This window comes from Cygnus atratus, chromosome 6 (assembly GCF_013377495.2).
Source record: "Cygnus atratus isolate AKBS03 ecotype Queensland, Australia chromosome 6, CAtr_DNAZoo_HiC_assembly, whole genome shotgun sequence".
Taxonomy (NCBI): Eukaryota; Metazoa; Chordata; class Aves; order Anseriformes; family Anatidae; genus Cygnus; species Cygnus atratus.
In genome coordinates this window covers 11,815,010-11,839,771 of record NC_066367.1, presented here as the reverse complement: position 1 = coordinate 11,839,771, position 24,762 = coordinate 11,815,010, and the positions used below count along the sequence as shown (strand labels likewise).

General features: G+C 39.8%; 1 protein-coding gene and 1 long non-coding RNA gene across 6 annotated transcripts in view; one reads left to right on the top strand and one right to left on the bottom strand.

The window, feature by feature from the left end:
• The window catches only part of ADARB1 (adenosine deaminase RNA specific B1), a 74,426-nt gene that overhangs the window by 13,143 nt on the left and 36,521 nt on the right, over positions 1 to 24,762 (top strand). Inside the window, exons 1-3 of one of the 5 annotated variants that reach the window (XM_035570476.2) lie at positions 4,479 to 4,495; positions 11,373 to 11,409; positions 18,969 to 19,043. In XM_035570476.2, coding sequence (XP_035426369.1) covers positions 19,016 to 19,043 — 28 coding nt within the window. In that variant the 5' untranslated portion in view covers positions 4,479 to 4,495; positions 11,373 to 11,409; positions 18,969 to 19,015. Of the gene's footprint in view, positions 1 to 4,478; positions 4,496 to 11,372; positions 11,410 to 14,939; positions 15,066 to 16,993; positions 17,160 to 18,968; positions 19,044 to 24,762 lie in introns of those variants that run through there. The other 4 variants (XM_035570466.2, XR_007708447.1, XM_050711425.1 and 1 more) reach the window with 4 other exon arrangements.
• On the bottom strand, positions 758 to 3,073 carry LOC118260367 (uncharacterized). The gene is made up of 2 exons (XR_004782219.2): positions 1,286 to 3,073; positions 758 to 1,188 (listed from the first exon to the last, which is right to left on the bottom strand). It is a non-coding gene; the product is annotated as an uncharacterized LOC118260367 (long non-coding RNA).

Genomic DNA, 24,762 nt, shown 5'->3' with positions numbered 1-24,762 from the left:
TGTTCTTTGGGGCCACTCTGCATGATTTAGTTAGTAGGTAAAGTAGGCATAAGTATTTCTGCCCTCATTAACTTAATTTCCTTTGGTGATCAGAAGCAATTTTTAATACTCAGGAAGAAATGATTTAATATCTGTAAAATTACCAAATTTTATCTGAATTCAAAATAAAAAGACTTTGAAAATTAGAATGAATTATCTGCTGACTGCCACTAGATTCTATGGAAAAAGGAATTTGTACGTTGTATTTCAGCCTTTTCTACGTAAGGAAAGAGGAGAAATATATGAAATCACACATCAACAAAAGCAGTGAATTGTTAAGGGGAAGCTGTTAAGGATCTCATTTAAAGTAACACAGCTGATGGGGTAAGATATCAATATTGTTTTCTATAGTCTTGAGTCTCTTAATAAAAATTCTGGTCTTGTTGCCCTTTGCTGTGGTTTCTGCTTAAGAACCATTATACACAAGTCTTATCAAAACCTCTCTGTATGTGAGCAACAGAGCCGAGGAGGGTCTGTTCTGGACATGGCATTGTGCTGTCTCTCTCATGCTGTCATTCTCCCTCTCCCTTGCTCCACTCCCTGCCCTGTCTGGCCTCTCCCAAGTGTTTTACTTGATTATTTTGTCAGACTTGGATGTATTGCAGTTTCTTGAATAAGGAGGAAGCGGTAAGTATCATACCTGCACAATATGCCTGTAAAATGTCTAATGCTGTGTGATGGCAAACATTCTGCCCACGCAACGGTGTGGTGATTCAAATCAGATTTTACACCATAACTTTTTTTATTTTGCATACAGATATTTAATATCGAATACCACAAGGAGCTACTTTAAAAAGGACAGTTTGAGTCAGTCTTGTCTTAGAGACAGCTTGCCAGCTGTAGCCAACAGATCCCAAAGAATGCTTCCAAAAGCTCAGAAGAGAGAAGGAAGTTGAGGCTTCTCAAAAAAGTAGTTTGGTTTGGTAGCATGGTTTTAAAGTAAAAGATAACACTTCAGCATTCTTAGAAGTCCAGCAGCTGGTTCTTTCAGGAATATTGGAATGATGAGACAACTTCTGAAGCTGCAAACATGGAGATAGAGACCGCCAGCAAAGCTTTAGTTTAGAGATGTTGGCTGTTTCAAGTACAGCTTGCTTAGCCTGCAGTTATGCATTCTCCCTGGGTGCTGGGACAGACTGACATCAGCCACTGAAAAGGAGACAACCCATTTTAAAATCCAGGCGCTGGTTTCTTAGTTTCCAGCAGTTGTGAGGCAGTTCACATGATACCCCCTTCCCTTTCCTACCTGCCACTGCCCCAGCTCACGTGGTGGGGCATTAACAGGACCACTGGGTACCTGCAGGTAGGTCCCTGCCTGTGGTTCAGTCATGCTCCGTCGCCAGTTGCAAAAGGGGCTGAAGCTCTACTGGTTTTCCAGTTCCTTGGCTGCTCAGCTTGTCTCTTTTCACTGTGTCAGTCCGCAGGATCCCTAGCTGTGCACAGAACACAAAAGCAGTCTATGCATAAGTAGAGAAGCAGTGAAAGAACAATTGACCCGGAAACATAATTTCCAGCTAATCATGCCCCGATCTTTTGTTCAGTAAAATAGTGTGATTCAGGCACCTTTCTTCTACGTTTTTTTAGCTTCCCTCTGCAGTCTAGAGTTTTTGTAATATGCACGTTAAAGCCAAAAGATTAAAGAGCTTTGAAATGTTCCCACAATAAAGGCATAACACACATTTCAAAAAGAAATCTAAAAATAAAGCACACCACATGCCTTCAGAGGCTGGGTGCTCGGTACACACATTCTGTGCCAGCAGTGACCGCAGCTTGTCTGCTTGAGTGGGGAGATGGCTGTGATGGCAGAGTACTCGCTGCTGTCGGGTGCCCAGGCTTTTGGGACATGACTGCAATCCAGATTTTTTCTTTTGCTGGCTTAATTTATGCTTCCTGGCTTTTATTTTCAACAGATGCAGAGGGGGAAAGTGCATGGAGAATGGTTGGCAATGTGATGAATATCAAAGGCTAAGCCCAAAAAGTGTGCAGATAAAACCACAAAAATACTACGGATACTTTACCTTGCTGGGTGGCTGAACTCACAAACAACTGTTCTCTCACTCCCTCTCCTCAAAGAAAAGGGAGAAAATATGATGGAAAAGTCTCAAGGGTTGAGCTAAGGACAGGGAAATCTCTCAACAAGTATTGTCACGGGCAGAACAGACTCAGCATAGGGAGATTAATGTAATTTATTACCTATTACTAACAAGCTAGAGCAGAGAGAAACTAAAAATACCTTCTCCCCATCCACCCTCTCCAAGTCCTCCCCCTGAGCAGTGTTGAGGAACAGGGAATGGGGGCTGGGATCAGTCCCTAATGCTTCACCTCCGCAGCTCCTTCACGGTCACTCTCTGCCCCTGCTCCACGTGGGGTCCCTCCCATGGGATGCCGTCCTTCCCCACGGGCAGCAGCTCTTCAAGAACTGCTCCCACATGGCTCCATACCACGGGGTCCATCCGTCAGGAGCAAACTGCTCCAACCTGGGTCCCCCACGGGCGGCAGCTCCCCCAAGACCCCCTGCTCCTGTGTGGTCCTCCACGGGCTGCAGCTCTGGCCCGGGGGCTCTCCATGGGCCGCAGCCTCCTCCAGGCCACATCCGCCTGCTCCACCGGGGGCTCCTCCACAGGCTGCAGCGTGGAGATCTGCTCCGTGTGGGACCCATGGGCTGCAGGGGGACAGCCTGCTCCACCAGGGGCCTCTGCACAGGCCGCAGGGGAACTGCTGCTGCTTGCCTGGAGCACCTCCTGCCCTCCTGCTGCACTGACCTTAGTGTCTGCAAGGCCGTTTCTCACTCCTCTCTTTCCCAGCTGCTGTTGTATAGCAGGTTTTTTCTGCTTTCTTAAATTTGTTCTCACAGAGGCACACTCAGTATTGCTTATTGGCTTGGCAGTGGCATGTCCCTTTGGAGTTGGCTGAAACTGGCCCTTATCTAACATGGGGCAGCTTCTGGACTCTTCTAACAGAGGCCACCCCTGCAGCCCCCTACTACCAAATCCTTTCCACATAAACCCAATACAGGTAAATAACTTGCTTTCCACCTTCTACATTTTATATTGGTATACACCTTTTACTGAAGCTGTGGCACCCTTTTCTGCTGATTTATCTTCATATAGGCATTGTAAACTTCAATCAAGTTGTGTTCTAATCTTCTCTCTGGAAAAATCAATTAAATTCTTGGATTGGGCTGTGTAAGATGTCTTTGCTGCAGTTGTTTGAGGGCAGGGTACACCCGTGCTCTTTGGATCTTGACACTAGGGGGGGGTGTTTTCATCCTCTCTCAGGTGTAGGTGAGTAACCCTGTTCTCACTTGATGCTCTGCTTTTAAATCAACAGTAAGTAGTGTTTGTTCCTCAAGCTGCAGAAATGTCTTGGAAGCTCCCAGCCCATTGTGCCTCATTACCAGGTGCCTCCATCCAGCCAGCTTCTGCTGACTATGGTCTGTCTCCCAGTTTCCCCAGCAGCTGTCTCTTACATAGCATGCTTTGCAACAGCATTTGAGAGCAAGCAGCACTGGAAGGAGCTGATGGCAGTGGTTTGCTTTTCTGCCAGACAGCGAAGATCAGCTGTCTGCGGGGCAGATGTGGGAACACCGTTTTGGGAGAAACCATACGCCTCTGTGATCAGATCTCCACTGTCTGTTCCCAGCACGAAGGACTGGAGGAGCACCAATCCTTAGTCATGAATTAAAGTGGAAGGGGAAATAAGAAATTGTTTAAAAACATATTTTAAGCTAGTGTTTTGTAAATGGTTAATTCTCCAGCATTATCAAAGGCCTGATCTTTACATGAAACCTCCCTTTCAGTACAGCAAAAGGCCATTGTGGTCTGCATTTAAAAGCAGAAGCCTGTGAATAAGATATGTTGTTACAGCAGTCCTGAAGCACCGAGAACACAGTGGAAAGGAGAAATGTACCTTTGTGACTAGCAAACTTTGTGGTAGTAAACTTTATTTGGATTCTGCAGGGACTGACTTCCCACGGTTAGCTTCCTGGTCTCTTGAGACAGGGGCTAGAGAAGATGTTCGTGCATCCTCAGTGCAGGATGTAGTCTGGTACTTTTGAACACTGTTAAACTAAGTGATGAATATTTTGCATCCTTTCTCTAAACATTGATTTCTGAGGCATTTTTATGATGTTACAGTCCCTGTAGCTCACGCGAATCCTCTCTCTTCCTTATGGAGGAAGTAAGAACAAAAATAAGTCTGGCTTGTTCTGAAGTCCTAAAGATACGAATGTTGTTCAAGTGATGAATGATTTGCGCTCCTCTACTATGTGTTGAAAATAAGTAATACAAGAAGTTTTATAGCTTTTTTTTTTTTCAGGATGCGTTAAGCAGAAACCCCCAGGCGCTCACTGTAGCAGGGACAGCAACTTCCATCACCTTTCTCAGTTGGTTAAGGAATGTCCGTGTCCTGATGGGATGTCTTCCAGCACCAGAATGAGTTGGTGCACCTGGCATGGGTGGGTTGTCCCAACCCTGCTTGTCCTCTAGCCTAAGTTGTTCTCAGTCTGTAGTCCAGACTAATGTTTTCTTGTAGCTGTTGTCTCCAAGATGCTGGTAGGAACAGAGAAATTATTTTCGATTGATTTTTTGAATTCCTTTGTATTTCCAAATTTGCTGCTTAGTCTTGAGATTGTACTATTGTACCGTTTCAGTTTGACTAATGTTTAAAACAGCTAAATGAGTAATACCAATGTTTAAATATTAGCTATAGTGAAATCACAAAAAAAAAAGATTAAAGCCTAGATTCCCTTGAAGATGTTTTGCACACATGAATAATTCCTTTGGCTTCAGTTGCATTCTTTTCTGAGGTAGCCATTCTTATAAATAGGATGTGTTCCTGTAGAAAGGAGGAGTAGCATTAAAGTCTTTGATTTTGCAATAATGTAACTTCGGAAATTGAAATTTTATATTAAGGAGTTAGGCTGTCATAAATAACTAATACATCAACACATTATAAGTTTTAAAATGTTGGAACCACAAAACTAAGAAAAGAAAAGTTCCTTACTGACATTCTGAGAATATGTGAAACCATTTTTTGGTGAGAGAATGGTTGAAAAAATAATCTGCATCTGTAGTTTTGCTAGAACAGTTTAGAATCTTTGAGTATTCCAGAATAAATGCTGAACACAATCCTATTTGATACCTGCAGCAAAAGCAGTCATACTTGATGGCTTGGTTATTGTTTCATGGAGTAGCATCCTTTTTGTTCCTGTGGGTGCTAACACAGTTCTTGTTGTTTAATAGCTGTAGAATTTTCATAGCTTTTCACTTCAGTGTCTTGCAAACTGATACTTTTTCTGCATATGCTTCCCCCCCCCAAAAAAAAAGTTTGCTTTATGCCAAGAGAAGCAGATGTATTTGACAGGACTGGAAAAAATATATATATGTGTGTGTATAAATGTAAAAGAGCATAGTGCTAGAGCAGATAGCTATTGCACAATGGAACACCGTATTTTTTAATTTCAGCTTTGTTATGTGCATGAACTATACTTTTTCCTAAACAGTATGTTTTTCTGATGATGAGTGGTTGCTAGCCTTTCCTAATCTGTTTTAGATTTTTAAATGAGCAATTTAAAAGGGGTATATGGTTGCAGTTTGGATATGGGATATTATTTCATTAATTCTGTCCGATAAACTAAGGTAGGGTATCATCATAGATGTCAAATGATTTCTTGCCTTTTTGATGGAAAAAGTATTTCCAGAGGTAAATCCAGTTTTGTAGCTGTGTTATTGAACTGCGTGTGTAGTTTAAGTCAGATTCTTGGCCAATTGGTTTATGAAAAAACATGTCACATGTTTAATTCCAGGCTAATGCTATAGTAGCAAGATCTGCCACGAAAACATCTCTTTCCTGGGAACAGTGGGAGAAGATGAAGAGTGGGACCAAAGCCCTGGTAGTTACTCACAGTTTGTCTCAAACTGGAGGCATGCTCTGTTTTACCTCCCTTTGGAAACTGGTGATGGCAGTTTGAAGTGGGAAAAGTTCCTTCTTTATTCCTAGTTGAAGAAGAAAATGGTGTTTAAAAATGCCCTGAGGGACAAATTCTAGAAATTGACAAATGAACAATCCCAGTCAGCTGCATTTGCTTAGCAGCTCATGTGTGCTTGCACTTGCTTGTGTCCAAGCGGAGGAATGCCTGAACAGTTCAGGCAGGAATAAAGGTTTCTTGTTTGCCTTAATCGGGTGTTGAAAGGCTGGTGTAATTCTGTTTTAATAGACTAGCTCTTGTGGTGATAAGAAGGGTGTAAACTAGATAGAAGAAACAGTGTCTGGGTCCGCATGAAAAATGTATCATCCTTTGAGTTTCTTTTTTGACCTCTCTGTGAGAAACTTTTTGACGCAACTTGAGTCAGGATGGAAACTGAGCAAAAATGAGCTGAGGAGTACAACTTGCTTTCTGCCTCTAAGCAGTGTTATTTCCTGAACCAACATTAAAATTTGATAACAGATGATGCCAGATTTAACATACCTGTGATTTTTTTTTTCATGTGAAAGTGTGCAGTTGAGATGCCTATGCAGCTTACTTGTGCTTTTCAAATAGGAAAGTAAATACTTAAAGATTGGAACTAGTGCTTTTTGTCCTGTCTGTTCATTTGGCTGGTGGTGAGTGTCTCCAGACATCCACCTTGCATTTGAGTGGTTCTTACAATTAGTTATTTTTTTCTGGAGGTAGGAGTCTCCTGCCCTTTGTGCAAGGGTATTTAAGAAATCTATGTAATTGGCCATCCTTTTTCTTCCACAAAATGATGCAGAGCCGAATTTGCACTTCTACTATTTTGCAAATTTAAAATACAGCATATTATTATTATTTTTAAGTTACTGGAGTGGAATATGAATGTTTAGTGCATATGCACAGTGGAAGATTGCCATTCCCTTTGGCTTCTCTGATGTATGTCACACCTTGACCCTGGGGCTCCCCATGGAGGGGCCTGTACAGGTTGTCCCTTTTCCTCAGCCTGTAATTTTGTGTTTAATTCGGGCTTGTCTCTCTGTGCTCCTTTGCAGTTGTACGGGTGGGCTTTTTGTCACAAAAGTTAACAGAAACTATTTTCTGTGTGATGTACAGGACGCTCATCTTCCAGTTTCACAGGTCTCCACTGCCCTGGAAGGAAGAACAAGCTCTATAAGCAGCTTACCAGCTGCTACCGGAGAGTAGTGCTATATCAGTAGCACCGCCCCATGCACGCTCTTCTCCTTGTGTCAGGGGCCATCCTGGCACCTTCTGCAGCCACAGAACCTCACCTCTCCCAAGAAACCTGAGCTGAACAACTAGCAACGCTAACGAGGTTAGATAAACTGATGGGAAAACTGGGCTGGCCTGGAGGCAGGAACCATTTTTACTTTTATTTCACTTAGATGCATCCAGCATGGTTAGAGGCTCTTCACATGTTTTTCTCTAAATGGCAGAGCCGTGTTTCATGTCATGCAGTGCTGTTCTTTGTGGGTTACCTGAGTGCATCCTCTTGGTGTTCTCCCAGCGCCACCTGTTCTCCACTTACCTTTCAGCTGAGCAAGTGGAGAGAGAGCTCAGTGTGAAAGTCAGCAACGCTGAAACTTAACACAGGTGCATCGACGGGATTTCATCTTACAGCAAATGAGCTAAGAAGGGGGCACTAATAGCTGGTAGTGGTAGCACTGGAGTTACAGGAACTCTTACACGTACTCAGCCGGGTAGTCCTTAATTGCCCTCGAGGAAGGAGATCTTTATTGCTTAAGAAGAGACATAAATTCTTTCTCCTTTATCAAAGACGTAGGACTATCTGTTGACCAGTGAAGAGCTCAGAATTTTAGCTGGATGTGCTTCTCAGTACCTCTCTGCTAAGGAAATTTTAATAGGCCTGGCAGTTAGAGGTGTTTCACGGATGTGAGATGCAGCGTGTGGAGTGAAGTTATGGTTATCAGATCTCTGATTTGATTCTTATTGTATGGTTAAAGCCTTGAAACATTTTCAGTTGAGCTGTAAAAAATCATAAATCCCCAGCATGATGTGTTCTTCAAATGAGTTTCAAATATTCTTTGCACTGGGGGAAATTGTATTGGGTGTGTCTCGCAACTCTTCTGTGAATAAACCCACTAGGTCTTCTTTGTTTTAGACATGAAGCTGTTTGGAAGTCTCTTGATTTCTATCTTTTTGTACAGTTTTCAGTGACTGGAGAGTTTGGTAGTGATAATTGAAATCGAGTTTGACTGGATGGAGGAGGTGGTGGGGATGCAAACTGGGTAAAGCACTTTTCTTAGCTCTTTCATCTGTGTGGTTTCTCTGAAAACCTGTTCATCTGTGAGAAGCTGAACGTGACTGAAAGTACCACAAGTCTTGGGTATAGTAGTGTTTTGATAGCCAAATAGAGCTGTGTCGAGTGCTGCTTCAATGCTATGCCTAGCCTTATTTGTATTTGCTTTGCTTTTTAGTTGTTATTCCAGCCACATGGTGAAAAAGAGCTCTTCTTAGGCTGTTTCTTCCAAGTATTTTACCGCTGTCTGTCTCAGTAGGATAGACTTTTATGAAAATGACAATCTTGTTTCTGTGAAGGAAGCAGATGATAGCATCTGTCTTCAGGGCCTTTTTCCTGACTAAGAAGGGACTTAGTAAGGGACTAAGAATTTGCTTACTGCTTTTTGGGCAGTAGCAGTGTAGAGATGCTGCTCAGAGGAGCCCTTCTGGCACGCAAATATGAGGCTCTGCCTGCAAAAGGTGTCAGAGAAACACATTATGACCTGAGCAAGCCCTGAAGTATCCAGCTGCCACCAGGCAGAACCAGGTAGGAAATGTGGAAGATTAGAGGTTTGCTCATAGCTTTTATAACTGAGGGGTATTTTCCTCTCTTTCCCATTTAGTGTGTTTACTGGTTTAAGGTATTCCAAGTCTTGTTTTTCCTTCTTCTGGTCTTTACTACTTACAGTCCTGCAGCAGTGAAGCTCTGTCTTACCAGCAGAGGTGGGTTTGTGCAGGGCTGCAGGATCTGCACTGGATGCTGCCCTTCAGGTGCCTTTTGTGCTGCTGACTTTGTTGTGGGAGCCATAAAACCTCAAAGCAGAGCCATCCTTTGCTGAGTGAATGCGCAGGTGTCTGAGCACATGGCTCTGCCAGCTTTGAAAACCCAGGTTCATATGGTGGCCTGTTTGAGTTTAAAGTACAGTGTTGTTTTTAACAACAGCAACAACAACAACAAAAAAGGCATTTTCTCCTGGCACTGAGCAGATGAGTGTCGCTTCTTGGGGGTGAAAGCGTCCAGCCCACCCAGCCCTGTCTGCTGGTAGGGCTGCAAGAACAGAGCAGGCTGGCAGTGCCCATTCCACCATACCAGCTATCCTTTCACATGGACTTGGGCTGTTGTATTTAGCCACAGAGGTAGAAAATAAACTTCTTAATTCTTTTTCATTTTTGCAAGGCTTTTTAGTAGTGTAAGTACTATATAACTGTTACTTATGTGTCATGCCTGTGGAGATTTGTTTGCACTTAGGGATAAACCAATTTCAAGTCCTAGTTCTCAAGAACTGTGTTTGTTCAGCTTGTTTGAAATTCATGGAATTACCAACTCAGGCGATAGGGCATATAAAAAATATGATTTGAAAAACAACTCCAGTTTACACTACTGTAAAAATTTGACCATTAGTTAAAAAATGCTAGCAGTTTTGTCTAAGTTTTAATTATAATTTTATTTAAAACGATGCTTATGTAGAATGAGAGCTATCAAAAACTTAAGAAAAATATATTTTCAGTGGATATTTGCCCCAAATAATGGAATTTCATGGTTTATAGCGCATATTACGTGTGTTCCAAATGAAAGAGTTTTTGTTGTGGACTATTAGGTTGGACTATTACTGTGGGCTACTAGGTTGGGAAAATATCAAAGGATATGTAGGTGCAGTGTCCACAGTATGGCGATTTACAATTTGGTGTGTTTGAGTATAGCCTGTTACAGTCTGGGAAACTGACTCCAGTTGACACTGCATTGAGCTTTCCGAACATTTTTAGTACTTTATGGTAAGTCCAAAATATTATTGTTGTGTTTTTCTGGATTGGTGGTGTTACTGAAAAATGCCACCATGCACTTTTGGGAAACTGAAGTGTCTTTGGGAAAAAAAAAAAAAAAAAGATTGAATTAATGCAGTCTTCCAGTATTGGAACTTTAAATAATGTATCAGAACCTTTCTTGTCTAGCTGAACCAAAACAGTTCAATATATAATGTATGCGTTCATAAGTTTGTTGTGCCCATTGCTGTATATGTGTGCTGTATAACTTGAATTAAGTTTGCTTAGAGAAAGACTTTGTAGAGTGCCAGCACCCTCTTGTGGGTAGTGTAATAGCAGGGAATTTTGTCTTTCAAGGTGCAAATACCAAAATCTTTTACCTGGTACAATATATATCCACTACTGTAAGTGTGTCCCATTCCACCCCCCCAAACAACTACTGAACTGCAAGTGTTTTCACAGAACATCACCGCTTGACTGAAATACTTTATTTCTTTGGAAATCACTTCTTTAATTTGCTGAACATCAGGATCATTTTAGAATAATTTATCTTCACATTGCTAAATTCACAGATTTTTTTTTTTTTTTTATAACTAGAAGTTTATCTGTAATAGCAAAATTATTCTGTTCCTGATTGAGCAGGAATGTTGTGTGTGTGTGTGTGTGTGTAAATCAAAGAAAGTTTCTTGCAGAGTTAGTCTTTTCTGTTATCCTGTATCTTTCTTATTCTACATCAGCCTTTTGTTTCCAGTGCTGCTAGCTGAGGGACTTTGAAGTTTTGCAGGGACTTTAGGAGAATGCAAGACGATGTATCAAGAAAATGGTGTTTGAAAAGGGGAGTGCAATGTGAGGTGGTGCTTATATGGGTTAAAATCAACCACTATAAATAAAAATTAAGGTTTAAGTTAAAAAAAAAAATCAATTAAGAAGGCAACTTGAGATTTGCTTGCAGGATATATTGGTTGTGGTAACACAGAAGTTGATTTTAGTTTTAAACCATTATTGGCCAATTTTTTTGCTGACATTTTCTTCAAGAAGATGCAGAGATTCCAGATTGGATTCTGCTAAACAGCTGCTTCTACCTGTGGTTTCTGAACATTTCTTGATTTAAATGCTAGGCATTTTCAGTCTTTTCTTATTTTTTTATTTTTCCCCAACCAGGAATATCCAGAATAGTTTCTTCTCTTCCCTTTGCTGGGTTTACAAGGGATTTTGCTCTGCTACCGATGTACTGTTTATTACCGTTAATATGCAGTATGTACTGCTTAGTCTCACAAATCAGAAATTTGTCCCTTTTAAGGTCAGGACTTACCATCTGTGAAAGATAAAAATACTATATGTGTTTTCTTTTTTTTTGCAGGTTGCAGAATCAGCATGTGTCAGTAGTAGCTAAAAAGGTAAGCAGACCATATTTATAAATACATCGCAAGATTCTTTGTACGCTGACTAATGCATACATATTAGAGATAATTCATCTGAATGTATTGACAGTTGTTCATATCTTAAAAATTTTATGTTTGTACAATAAGCAATTTCAAGAACATTGGATCAGAACAATTTGAAAATAGAGGAAAATATTGTTGAGAAATATCTAACTATGTCAAGTTGATGTTACAAAAAAGTACTTACCTATTTGACCTAAAATTTGTATCCAGTCCATCTTAATAAAATAAATATAAAAAGCTGACATGTAGGACTTAAGAGTTTTTTGAGTATTTGATCTGATTTTGATAACTGATTGTAATTGGGAAAGGAAGAAATATGTCCAGTACGTGAGCCTGGTAAGCTTACAAGCAGGCTTAAGCCTGTAAGCAAGTCTCACGATACCTGCTTGACTTTTTTTAATAGCATCAAGATCTTTGGGACTTTTTAAACCTGCTTTAAAACTATTTTAGATCTCTTTTCCAATTAACTATTGGGTTAATTGGTAGCTGCAACTGTAATCTTCTAAATTATGACAGAAATGTATATGCTACTTAATGAGAGATCTAAGCTGCTGGGTTTTATTCTCAGAATGGCTACCACCTTTTCCTTGGAAATTTTGCACATCTTAAATGCGTTTCTGACATTCATAGGTATTTAAGGAATCTTTCAGAAATAATGTAAAAAATGAAACATTTAGCCCTTGAAGAAAAGCCCATAAGGATAGCTGATGATAGCTAAAAACAAAACTTCGTAATAAATAGACATACAAAAATAGTTTACTCTAAAATAAATCTGCAAACATCATAAGTTATTTCTAATTTTGAGCTGAGCTCCAGGCTTTCTTGGTCAATGGAATATTAGATGTAAAATCAATTATGTATGTAGTGTAGCAGTAGGTGGTGCTGTTTGAGCAGATTTAATAATCTGAGGAACTGAACTGCAAGCTCTGAGGGATATGGTGTCAAAGCTGCTTGGAATTTCTGGTGTGCAGCCAGAAGCTTTGTGTTCAATGTGTTTGCTGTGAAAAGCAAATGCTTATGCTGTAATTAGCCTATAGCAAATCCTAGCAGTTACTGCTAGTTTATATTTATTCTTGCTACAGAACCGAACTGAAAGAAATCTTGCTGTTGGTTTATGATGTCATCCTAGTGCTTGAAAAATACACAAATTGCATGTAGAGAGAAGACACTAATAATGCTTGCAAAATACAGCGTGCAGACATTTCTTCAAAGAGTATAAGATGATAATAGTGGCAAATCTATAAGTAAATGAGACTTGCGCAGATTTTTTATTCTTTTTTTGCTGGTGCATGGAAACTTTTCAGGTAATACATTTCCTGAAATGTACAATTCCGTTTTCCTGAGGAGTGTTTTTTCCCTTTCTCTCCCTGTGTGTATCAATGGAGCTTGTCCTTCGTGGACATGGAGACCTTGTCCTTTCCCTGTCACACACATCTAATGTGAACTGAAATGTCAAACTTGGCCTGAAACTGTTAATTAGCAAGGTACAGAACTGTTACATTCAGGCTTAAATGATGTCTGTTCAGATGAAAAGTGCTTTTTTGAAGTGCAGGCAGTGCTTGTGCTGACATTGAAGCAGTGGGCTTCGTATTGGTTTCCTTGATGTCCACCGTAATCTCACCATGACCATGCAGATCTGTTGGGATGTAGCATTCCAGGCCCCAATGCCAGACTGTTGTCACTTTCAAATGAAACTGTTTCTGTTTTTTACATGAAGGGGGAAGTGTTGCTATATTAATCCAGAGCATGCGCTGGTCTGTGGGCCCAAGCGTATGGTGCTTAGTAAAGAAAGGAGCAGAGATGCTGGAACCAGAAGACATTTGACCTCCTGTAGGGGAAGATCAAGCCTCATTGTCCCAGGGAGGCCATTTTGGGAAACTGGTATTAAATGGTGATGAGATTCAGTTCCAACTGTGCTCCTAACCAGTGAACACGTGATAGCAAGCCATGGAGTTGGTGGCTTGTTTCACCACAATAAGTTCTTTTTAAATTGTGCAAACTGAACGTGAATGGGCCGTGCAGTATTTCTTCAATCAGTGCAACTGTCCATTAACTTAGATGCTGAAGTAGAACTTGAACTCCTCTGAAGTGAGTGAGAGTTTGTAGCCCTTAGCACTTAGGCTTCCTGCAGAAATCACGTCAAGTCAGCCTCAGAAGCTTTCCGTCACAAACAGGCGATAGAAAAGCTGCTTCCTGACACCTAGAGAACAAGTAGCAGTAGAGGGAGCAGGTGGAGAGGTGGATCTTGATAGCAGGTCAGCTCAGTTTCAGTGGCGAGCTGGGATATGTTGGTTTTGGTTAGTGAAGTATGCCTAATTTAAGATGCCAGGGGTGATACATTTTCCAAAAATGTAAGCCTGGCTAGCTGTCAAAATACAATACAATGGTTCAAATCAGTCATCTACCAGAGTTTATCCAGATTTGACTGTTTTCTGTCTTCCAAAGAGCCAAAGCCTAAGGCACTGAAAAATGCATGATGCACAAAGCCTGATGCAGTTCCAAAGAGCCAAAGCCTGATGCACTGAAGGTCTATGAGAGGAGCTGGGAGTGATCTGTCAGAGAAGCCGCTTCACACTAGTAACATGCTCAAGAAGTCTGCGGAGCTGGCACCCCTCTGGTCAGTCATCCTGCAATTCATGGGGCCCCATCTCCTCACAGTAAATGTTTCCTGTCCTGTAAGGTTTAATCTATGGGCAAGATTAAAGGATAGTTTTCGCCTTCAATCCCTGCTCTTGTTGCCCAGGACCCACATTTCTATTTCAGGACTGAAATGGAAAATTTCAATGAAATTGAAACAGGATAGTACCATATTATCACATAAGGGCACATGTTGCTTTTCTGTTTATAAAAAGGCTGGAAAATGACACAGTGACTGTTGACATTGGTAAGTCTGTTAGCAAAACCTGGGATAAGAAAAGCTGTATGAAAAATGTCACTGAAACATTCCTGTTTGAGATTTGTTGATTTGTGTTATTCACAAATGTATTTGGTGTGTTTCTAGGCAATATATGAAATATAGAACTAGGAAAGTGTGAAACAATTATCAAGGATGCTGAAGGCATCTTTGTTTTTTGCAGCCAGGGTGCATAAACTTCTTTCTTACATCTCCCTGTTTCTGAGAATACACGTAAGGCTGGATCGAAGCCAAAGAATTGCCCTCCTCTTTTTAATAGTAAAATAAGCAAAAATAAATTTCCCTTTCCATACCCAGTAATGATGAAAGAAGACTCGTGGGGTTGTCTTTGATACTGTCATCTGAAGACTGTGGTCTGTCCTCGCCCCTCTCACTGCCAAGCTGTCCCCAAGGGTTAATTGTCACATGTGCCTCTTGCGGCTGACAGGAGCAAGCTGCAGCGCTCTGCTTGAGGAAGGGACCTGGCATAGGTGAAGACTGCATGTAGTCGGCAGAGGTGATGCTCCTTGTGGCTCTTGTAACACTGAAATGTCACTGTATATTTAGAGGAGAGGGACTGAGCAGGCTGTGACCTGGGCTGGCTGGGGACTGTGCATGGCATCGCTTTTACCCAGGGCTCTCAGCATGGGAACTTCCCTCAGCACGGTTGGACGTCGGTGTAAAAGGAGGCGTAAGAAGCGGTCGGAGCGAAAAGGTAGTGTTTTAATTGCTGTATTGTCAAAACCAAGTACTAGGGGGCAGGTTATAAATGAAAACATGCAAAGGTTTTCCAGTGAGGTTTGAACCTTCGTTACTGAGTGCAACTTCAATGTTTTCTGCTTGGGTTTACAGATCAAAAGAAATATTTTGAACAGAATCGTTTGGGATCTTCCAATCTTTTATTTCCCTTAGCTTTTGGAGCTTGGAAGTAAAGTACTTTTTAAAAAATACAGAACTTCTCTGAAGTTGCAGCTTTCTGCCTTTTACTATCTTCTAATACCATTTTTGTTTCATCTGTTGGGATTTGTTGGTGTGTTTTTTTTTCATGACATTTAACGATTATATATGCCATTCTCTGTTAACATATAATTGGATAGCCATTAAACTTTCCTTTCAAGGTGTCTGTAGTTTTTCTTCAATGATGAGGATAAATCAAGAAAGCTGTCCTTCAAAAAATCAAGAAAGGTCCTTCAAAACTTCTTTTCATATAATAAAAATACAGAATATTCAAACAGTAGGAAGATAAATTTCATTGAATAAATTATGATATAAATACTGCATAATTATATAACATAAAATATATTTATAATATAAGTATATGGTATGTAATTTATTTTTAATTATTTGTTATTGTTTTTATTATTTATATATAACATGTAAGTGTATTCAAATGTATTTATGACTTCAAAATACTGAAGTGTACTGTACTTTTCTATGACTCCACCTAAATTAGCATACAGTGTACGTTTAGATGTCATTTTTGTTTGACATGACTGGCTTATAATGCATTTAGAAAATTAAGGTTTTATGAAGTACTGCTTATATTCTAAATACTGCAGCATGTACGACTGGGCAGAATCACTTGGCTACAGTGATTGCACTTAATAAACAGCCGGACTTCGGTTTTTGCACTCCATGTTGAAAACAAAAATCCCCTCTACTATAGTACAGTGGAATCCCAAGTTTATTTTGGCAGTATATCTGAGCAAAAACAGTTCTTACAAGCAAGGGTCAGGTTTTCTCAAGTCATACTGCGCAAATAACATGCCGTATATGCATGGGCTAGATGAACCCAAATCAGATAACTAATATTTATGTGAATTATTCCTTATTTTTTCAAAGTTCTGTAAATTACTGAGCAACGATTAACTTTTTTCCTTTTTTCTTATCTTTTGTTACAAAATTAACATTTTTGTAGTTTTCCCAAAAACTGTTACTCTGGTTGTGTCACTTACTCCAGAGCAGGTTGTTAGGAATAAAGCTGAGAGTTCGGTCATGCCTGCTGTTCAGTGCAAAGGCACAGTTCCATTGCAGTCCTTTGTGGAATTTGCCATTGCTCAGATGTCACTTAAAATTATCAAAGGTTGATTATGAATGAATACAGAGACATTGTGTCTGTCGGACCTGAGAGGTTTCTGAATGGCTATTTCTAAATGAGTTATTTACAGGCAATGAATGAGTTTATTATCGCAGTTTTACTGTGTTATAGAATCTGCTCTAATAAAAGTTTGGAAGGACGAAAGTCAAAAACGCTGTTCCTTCTTGAGTGAAATCATAACTGAGCTGAGGACAGCTGGGTTTCAGAAGTCCAGCTTCGCAGAGCTGTGATTTTGATCCGAGCCATGTTCTGGCATGCTTTGCTGGAGTCTGAGTGTACTTAAGCCACCTCACTTTTACTGGTGAGCTTTGCTCATGCCCAGTTACTGACTGTACCAGCCCATACTGTAGCGTGAAACAAAGCAGTGTCTTCTATGCTGCGTGCCTTCCAGTGCTTCCACATTCTTGAAGGCACAGGTGAGCTGTTTCCCACTCTGTTCTCCCTGTCCCTTCCAGCTACAACCTCAGCCCTTAGTTTCACAGTGTATTATCTTTATTGGCAGCAACATCTTAAGACACCACTATGCCTCTCTTCTTACTTCCCAGCCACAATATCCAGGTATTTTCATTGGTACTGCTAGCTATGTCCATGTGGTGAGGAATCAGACCCCTCATCTGATCGGACACGAACAGCTCTTGGTTGGCTGCGTGGTGTGGCTGTGCGGTAGCTGTCAGCAGAGATGAAGAGGTGACATGGCCTGGCGAGGGAGTGGTGAGACCAAGTGTCCTAGTTCCCACCTAAGACAGCATATGTGATTACAGCCTCAGGCTGAGTCAGTATTGCTTGTTCTGCTGCATCCTGAGTATTCTGAACACTCGCCCAAAAGTATCTGTGTAATTGCTGATTTTTAGGAAGATATGTACTGTGTAAATAAAATGTCCACAGGTAATTGGAACTGATGCTGTCTGTGGTAAAAGTAAGCAAAGTAAAAGACTGAAACTGATGGGAAATAATGGTATTATTGAAAATAACAAAAGAATGTTGAAAAAAATCAAAGATGTACTGCAAAGTAGGAGTTGATTCTCAGTTTAATTTGATTGTCAGCAAAAGGAATCAAACTTTATAGATATTACTTATTATTATTTATAGATATTACTTTATAGATATTACATGTGACTAGGTTATCACAGAACTATTTTGCATTTGTACTGGATTCTACTGTCTTCCAGTAGCTTCTGAATGTTTAATTATTGTAAAGAATTGGCAGAAAATGAATGCATTATAAAGAACAGTGATGCAATGCAGAACGTAGAAAGCACAGTGTTTCGTTGTGAATGCTTTAGAAAATGCACGTGCACAGAACTCAATAGATTGGCAAGTACAAGACAAATTAGTTTTCCGCAGTTTGATCTGCTCCAGCATAAGAATGTAAAGCATGTTAATGCTCTGCTATTTTTTCCAAACTATAATAATGGATCTTTTGTTAAATGTGTGTCCCTGCATATTTCTGGCATGGTTTAGGATTCAGTGCTCCCTATTGGAGCACTCATGGAATTATGAGATTGGAGCAATAACGTAGAAAGCAACAGATGTTATGTACTTGATTAGTTTAAGGGGAAAAAAAAAGGTAAAAACACAGCCCCTCCCAACCAATCACCTCCTAACTAGTGCTTATGGTTTGAATAAAAATATTGCTTTCTTTCAAACAAAATGCTGAATAGAAAACGTTTTGTATGTCAGATGCTTACATTCACCTTTAGATTTCTCTCTCTTGAGGTCATGAGCAAAAATACCTGCATGACCAAAAAAAAAGAAGTTAAAATCTTCTTCCCCACAGCCAGATAACCTATATGTAATGTAGTCCGAGCGTTTCAGTTAATAATAAGAAAATGGGCAAAATCTGCAGGTAGGAGAGAGGATTACATGACCCACTCTGTCCTTCATCTGATGTGGGGCTGCATCTTTTGGTTGATGAGTATCAGCTCATTTTAAGGAGGGATCTTGGCTCCAGATTTAGCCAAAATAAACCAAACAAATGTTCATCAGTATGATGGTGGATAAACAACTGCATTTTCATTGTCTTGCCTGCTTGAATTGTCTGTGTGTTAACCTGCAGAGTGAATTTGACGTTATTTTTACCTTGAGACACATTGCTGGATCCCTGTGGGAACAGCATTGCTTCATTTAACTATTATGAAAGTTGCCATCAAACACAAATTGCTGACACTTGGAGTTATCTGCAACTGTTCTTTAAAGAAAACAACTACCAGTAGTGAGATAAAATAGTTTATGCGCTCCTTCAGATTAAAAAAAAAATAACTGTAGTTCACCATATGAAAAAAAAAATTATTGGAAACATTGCAGAATTTGCAGTTCTGCAAGAGTGTGCATCAGCTTACAGAAATAGGCACACTGAGGAAATACTGTGCAAAGATTGAACTGCACACTGTTGCTTGAGGAAGAAGCCATGGACAGGCCAAAGCAAAGTTAGTGCCCAGGCTGCTGCTTTTGGAGATCTAACAGTTTACCTTGTATGTTGGTACATGAAAGCTTAAGTATCCCACTCTCTGTGTTTTCCAGACAGAAGCAGTCTTCGCCAGCCAAGAAACCAGCAAAAATATTTCACAATGGATGTTGACGATGAAGAAAACATGAGTAAGATGTGTTTGTTTACACAATAATAAACTATGTAATCATTTCTAAGGTGACTTTTTCTCACAAACCACAGGGGTAACTGAAAGAACTTCGAAGCACAAATTAAAATGATTTTTTGTATGTTTCTAAATACAGTATAGAAAAGTAAATCGGAGCTTTTGAACTAAAAGTTTTTTACACGATTATGTGCTAGTCTAATTATACCTTATGTCTCTCATTTTTCTTCCAACAACTGTTTAGTTGTACAAAATATTACTGTGTTTTGGACTGGCATTGAAGTAATGAAGATGGATTTCTCGCATTAATAATAGTTTGGTATACTGCATTCACACGCTCCATATGGGACCTGTGCTTCCCACTGTGCTGGCATGGGTAGCACGTAAGACCCGTCCTGAGGTGTGGGTGCACTGTGCTGCTTTTTTGCAAATTACTCCCCTCTCAGAAGGGCTGGCAGTAGAGTTACAAGTCACCAAGGTAGGCTGGGTCAGTATGAGAGCAAATTTGTATGGCACTCTCAGCATGAGAGCCTTCTGTGCAGTTTTAGTTGTGAGGTTTGATGGAAATAAAGATCATCATTACCTGAGAAAGTGGAACGAATGGTGACTGGAGAGGTTGAATACCAAGTCTTGTACGATGCATTAAGTGAATGTGTTCGGGATGACGATTCCTGTAGTGCACAAACTGTGTTAATGGTGACTAATCATGCTGGGCTCTCTGAGCTTTTTCACCTTGAATAATCAGGTACTGGGTGAGGTTTGTTTGCCTGCCAGTGAGGTTTGTTGTGCAGTGGAAGATAATGCAGTGTCCTCCATCAGTGTGCTTATGCTGAGATCCAGTAGGCAGGAACTTACTGGAAGAGGTAAAACCGGGAAGGGGAAGAATACTGATGATGAGGGTTAGGGACCAGTCGGAAGACAGGGGAGAAATGAAGGAGACTGAAGTGTATAAAATAAACAAGGGAAAGCAGAAATGAATTAAGGAAAAGCAAAATGAGGGTCTAGAAGAACTCCCTGCAGGTCTTGCATGGCTGAGTATTCTTTCTAGAAGCTGGTTTCTCCAACACCGACCTACTGAATTAATGAAGTGTTTAAGCACAAAACCAGCTATCATCTTGATGAAAACACTGGTGAAGTGCTATGATATTGCTAAATATGTGGTGTAATATAGATCTAATAACCTGTGGAGAAAACTGTTCTCATTTAAAATGTTACAAAAAATATCGTAAAGATTTCTGTCCTTTCAACTGTTGTTTTGTTTGTTTGTTTTTATGAATGAGAGACCTGTTCTGTTTTTGATATGCTTATGTGCTATGCCTGACTGTAAATTATTGTATATTATATAATAACAAATGTGCTTATTTCCCCTAAGTGACAATGTCTAAATCTCTGGCAAAGCTGAAAAAGCCTAGCAGTATAGGAGGCTTTGGAACAGATGAGTTGTAATCCAGTTTGAAGGAGTTACAACATATTTTTGTTGGGAGATAAAGATGTTAAATGGTTTAAAAAACAAGCCAACAGATAAAAGCCAAAAACTTAACTGGACTAGAATTCTTCTTTTTTCTTTGACTGACACAGTGATCTTCACTGAAATATGCTTGCAACCACTTCCACTTTTTCTTTCTCTTTTTTTTCTTTTTTTACTTTAAAATAAATTTCTTTAGTTGGATGCTTTAGCTATTTCTAAGAGTGGTTCTGTGAGGAGAACTTGGAAAAAAAGGTAAGAGGTGAATTGGATAATTTCCGTGAGATAATTCTTCAGATAAAACATACCCTATTTCAATAGGAGTAAATCTGAGCATGAATGGTGCCTTCCTGAGCTGAACAAAATACCATCTATTCAATAGTGTCACCTTGTAAATTCCTTAAGCAAGATATTCAGGTTTTGTCTGCTTCTGTTTCTGTGCTAGTGCACCAATAGCGAAGCAATTCAAATTCACTGAACTTTCTGTCTTGTCAGGAGACTGCCTCTGCTGAGTTGTTACAGGTTTGGGATATGCATTTGTGTAACTTCATTGATCTACCAGAAGTAAATTTTGAGGTGCATTGCCTGTATCACGTTTTGCAAAAGAAGCCACAGGTAACATCATCATCTTGGATGACCCCAGTTAATAGAAGGTGTAAGAAGGCTTTTCTGCATCTGTATGACCACACAAACATCATGAATTTGGAATGTTAAATTATCAGATTTGGAGAGGAAAATCAAAATTCCTAAGTGCCACACCTCGATTTGTACAAAGATTTTTTATTTTTATCTGTCTGTATTTTTGTATCACTGAAGATGGCAAAGTGTGATATCAGAAGTGCCCGTAAAAGCCTTTGTTATTTTGTGTAACTCCTTTTTGGGGAAATGGAAGGTGAACCTGTGCAATATTTGTACCTTACAGTTACAATAACTAGAATTTATATGCAGAAGTTAGAATTCAAACTGTCTTGGTTCTGCAGAAGTGTAAGACAGTCATGAGATTACATTTAATGCACTCAAGAAAACAGTGTTTCAGACTTCAGGTTTTAAGTTCATCCTCCTGTATCTGTTGAACGAAGAGAAGATGTTACAAGAGATGGAGTATGTCCAAAGAGGGGCAGCAAAGCTTGTGAAGGCTCTGGAGAACAAGTTGTATGAGGAGTGGTTGAGGGAGCTGTGGTGATTTAGTCTGGAGAAGAGGAGGCTCAGGAGAGACCTTATTGCTCTCTGCAACTACCTGAAAGTAAGGTGTGGGGAGCTGGGGGTCGGCCTCTTCTCCCAGGCAGCAAGTGATAGGACAAGAGGAAATGGCTTCAAGTTGCACCAGGGGAGATTTAGGGTGGATATGAGGAAAAATTTCTTCACTGACAGGGGTTCTGAGGCATTGGAACAGGCTGTCCAGGGAAGTAGCTGAGTCATCGTCCCTGGAGACATTTAAAAGATGCATAGATGTGGTTCTTATGGATGTAGTCTAGTGGTAGACTTGGCAGTGCTGGGTTAATGGTTAACTAACGATTTTAGAGATGTTTTCCAACTTCAGTGATTCTATGAATTCTGTCAATTCTCTTAAGTCTATACTTATCAATTACCTCACAGGAGAGGAGAAGTGGTATATTTTGCAGAACACTTGTAACACTTGCTAAAGTGTGTGTCCTGACCTTTTTCTTTGATTGTTTTCTCCCCTTTTTCTAAAAAGGTGATCACAAGAAGTCACATTTTTTATGTATATGTTTCATATCAAAATAAAATAATAATAAAAAAGACTTATTTAGGATTTCCCCAGGCCAGTAAATGAGGGCAACTGTATAAAGGGTATCTAGAAACATCCTTCTAGCTGTGGTTCAGCTAAGAGTCATTTAAACATAATTAAGTGTGCTCCATACCAGATGGAGGAGAGAGCAAGGCAAGATCCCCACTGAATAAAGAATCTTAATTAGAGGTGTTTTTTAATTACATGGGGAAAAAAATAAACCAGCATGCTTGGATAGAACTTTTTTTTTTTTAATAGCATGAAAATTTTCTATGCCTCTTTCCTTCTTTGAGTGCTGTCAGCTTTGTAAACCTCTCAAATAGATTACTTCAGTGGCAGAACTTTCCTTTCACTGAAGTTGTTGGCATGTGATGCTGTCAGTTGTGATTTTTACCAAAGAAGCTTCAGCTGACATTACTGAAGTCTCTAGTCAAAACTGCCAACTATTTTTAGTGATGGGAAAATAAGCTAGTCTTATGAAAACTATCTTACTTTTAAATCATGGGTAGTGTTAATGTTTAAGAAAACATGACCCTGTTGTCATGTGTTTGTATCTGTTAACACTACTTGAAGGAGCTGAATACACAACAGTTGTGATCAACTTCAAAAAGCTGTGATCAGCTTGAAAGTATTCAATGATTATTTAAAGTATTCATTACTCGGAAACTTATTTAAAGACTGGAAAATGCATAAATGAGCATATACATAGCATCTAGTATGAGGATCTTTTAGAAAGTCTTAGGTTTTGTTTTTGCTAGGAGATTTACCAAGACTGTAACATGTGGTCACCTGTCAACTGCAATAAGTTGTTTTTTAATTTAAGAAAAAAAAATATGAAAAACATCCATTATTGATTTTTTTTTCTTCTCCTTTCAGCTCCCTCCAACGCATTGTACTTTCTAACTGTGTTTTAACATTAGAGGGCAACATCTTACATGGACAGGTAGTGACAGGACAAGGGGTAATGGCTTTAAACTGAAAGAGGGAGATTTAGGTTAGATGTTAAGAAGAAATTCTTCACTTTGAGAGTGGTGAGACACTGTCCAGAGAAGCTCTGGATGTCCTGTCCCTGGAGGTGCTCAAGGCCAGGTTGGATGGGGCTTTGAGCAACCTGGTCTGGTGGGAGGTGTCCCTGCCTGTGGCAGGAGGGTTGGAACTGGATGGTCTTTAAGGTCCCTTCCAACCCAAACTGTTGTATGAACATTTACAGTTCTAATTTTCCTGCCTTACTTTAGCTGTGGCAGCACAAGACTTAGTGCTGGTCTCCAAATCAGACCCATGAGGTGAGTTAAGCTGTGTTTTAGAATATTAGTGGAGTGGTCAACATCTTCTGCGTACACTGCTGTAGAGCAACAAAATTTTTGTTCCTTTTGAATATTAATGTTCCTAGTTTGAGTTTCGATGGGATCCCTAGTTAGCCATGGCTTTCAGGGTAGAGCTGTCCTCCCTCATTCCGTTCAAAATGATTGAGAGACTTCCCAGAGTATTACGGTCTCTAAAACATTGTGTTAACAGAACAAAAAGTGCAAAATCTTCAATGTGTCCAGTTCCTTACCACCCACAGTGGATCTGCTCAAAAAGCAATGGAAATAAGGAGATGTGAGAAGAACTAAGAGAGAACAGGATGATTGCAGGCCAAGCTGCAATTGCTCCAGCTGTTGAACTTGGATACAGAACTGCTCTTTTTACAGTCAGTTGGAGTCTATTCGACTCATATTTTCTTTATGTAGCTTCCACAGGCACTGGTTATAGAAAGAAAGATGTGAACAGAAACCATTTTTTAGTGTTAACTGAATGATTTCTGTTTAGCCCACAAAAGTTACATTGTTCGGTAGCAAATTTCTGATGCCACTAGTAAGAACAATGTTTGAAAAATGCTGTTTTAGATAATTTTTGGAATTACAGCTTCAGGTAAGAAACACACTGTAAGAAAGTTTTTATAATTTATTCTGTTTTCCTTAAATTCCTTCACTGTAGTATGATAAAGAATATTTATGCATGAACACTGTGTATTGACAGTCATGGCCCTTCAGCACACGTTCTGCAGACAATATAATTTGTGGCTGGACATTACAAGAGATTCTTTATTAAATTTAGCAGATTTGTAGCCATGAAATGCTCCCAAACCCTTTGTGTTTCATTCTGTACTGCATTTGACTGGAATTTAATGTTCAATACTATACAAGTCTTTGTTGTGCTACTGCATTTTAACAAAATGTGTTCCTACTTGGTGTTTTTCTTTTGATCTTTATTTTTTCCTTTTTTTCTTCTTTGAGCACCGAAAGGAGTAACCTATCGAGCTTTTGCTGGAGGATGTTATAAATGAAAATTTAGTAACCATTCCATCAGCTTTGTAACCTGGGCGAAGTGATGTGTGCCTGGTAGTGAATACTTAATGAAGATTTAAAGCATGTTTGAAATTTGTCAGGAAGAAAGCTTCCACTTTGGTTTGCTCTAATTTCAATAAATATTTATCACCTGCTATCAGTGTGAATTTAATACAGTAAT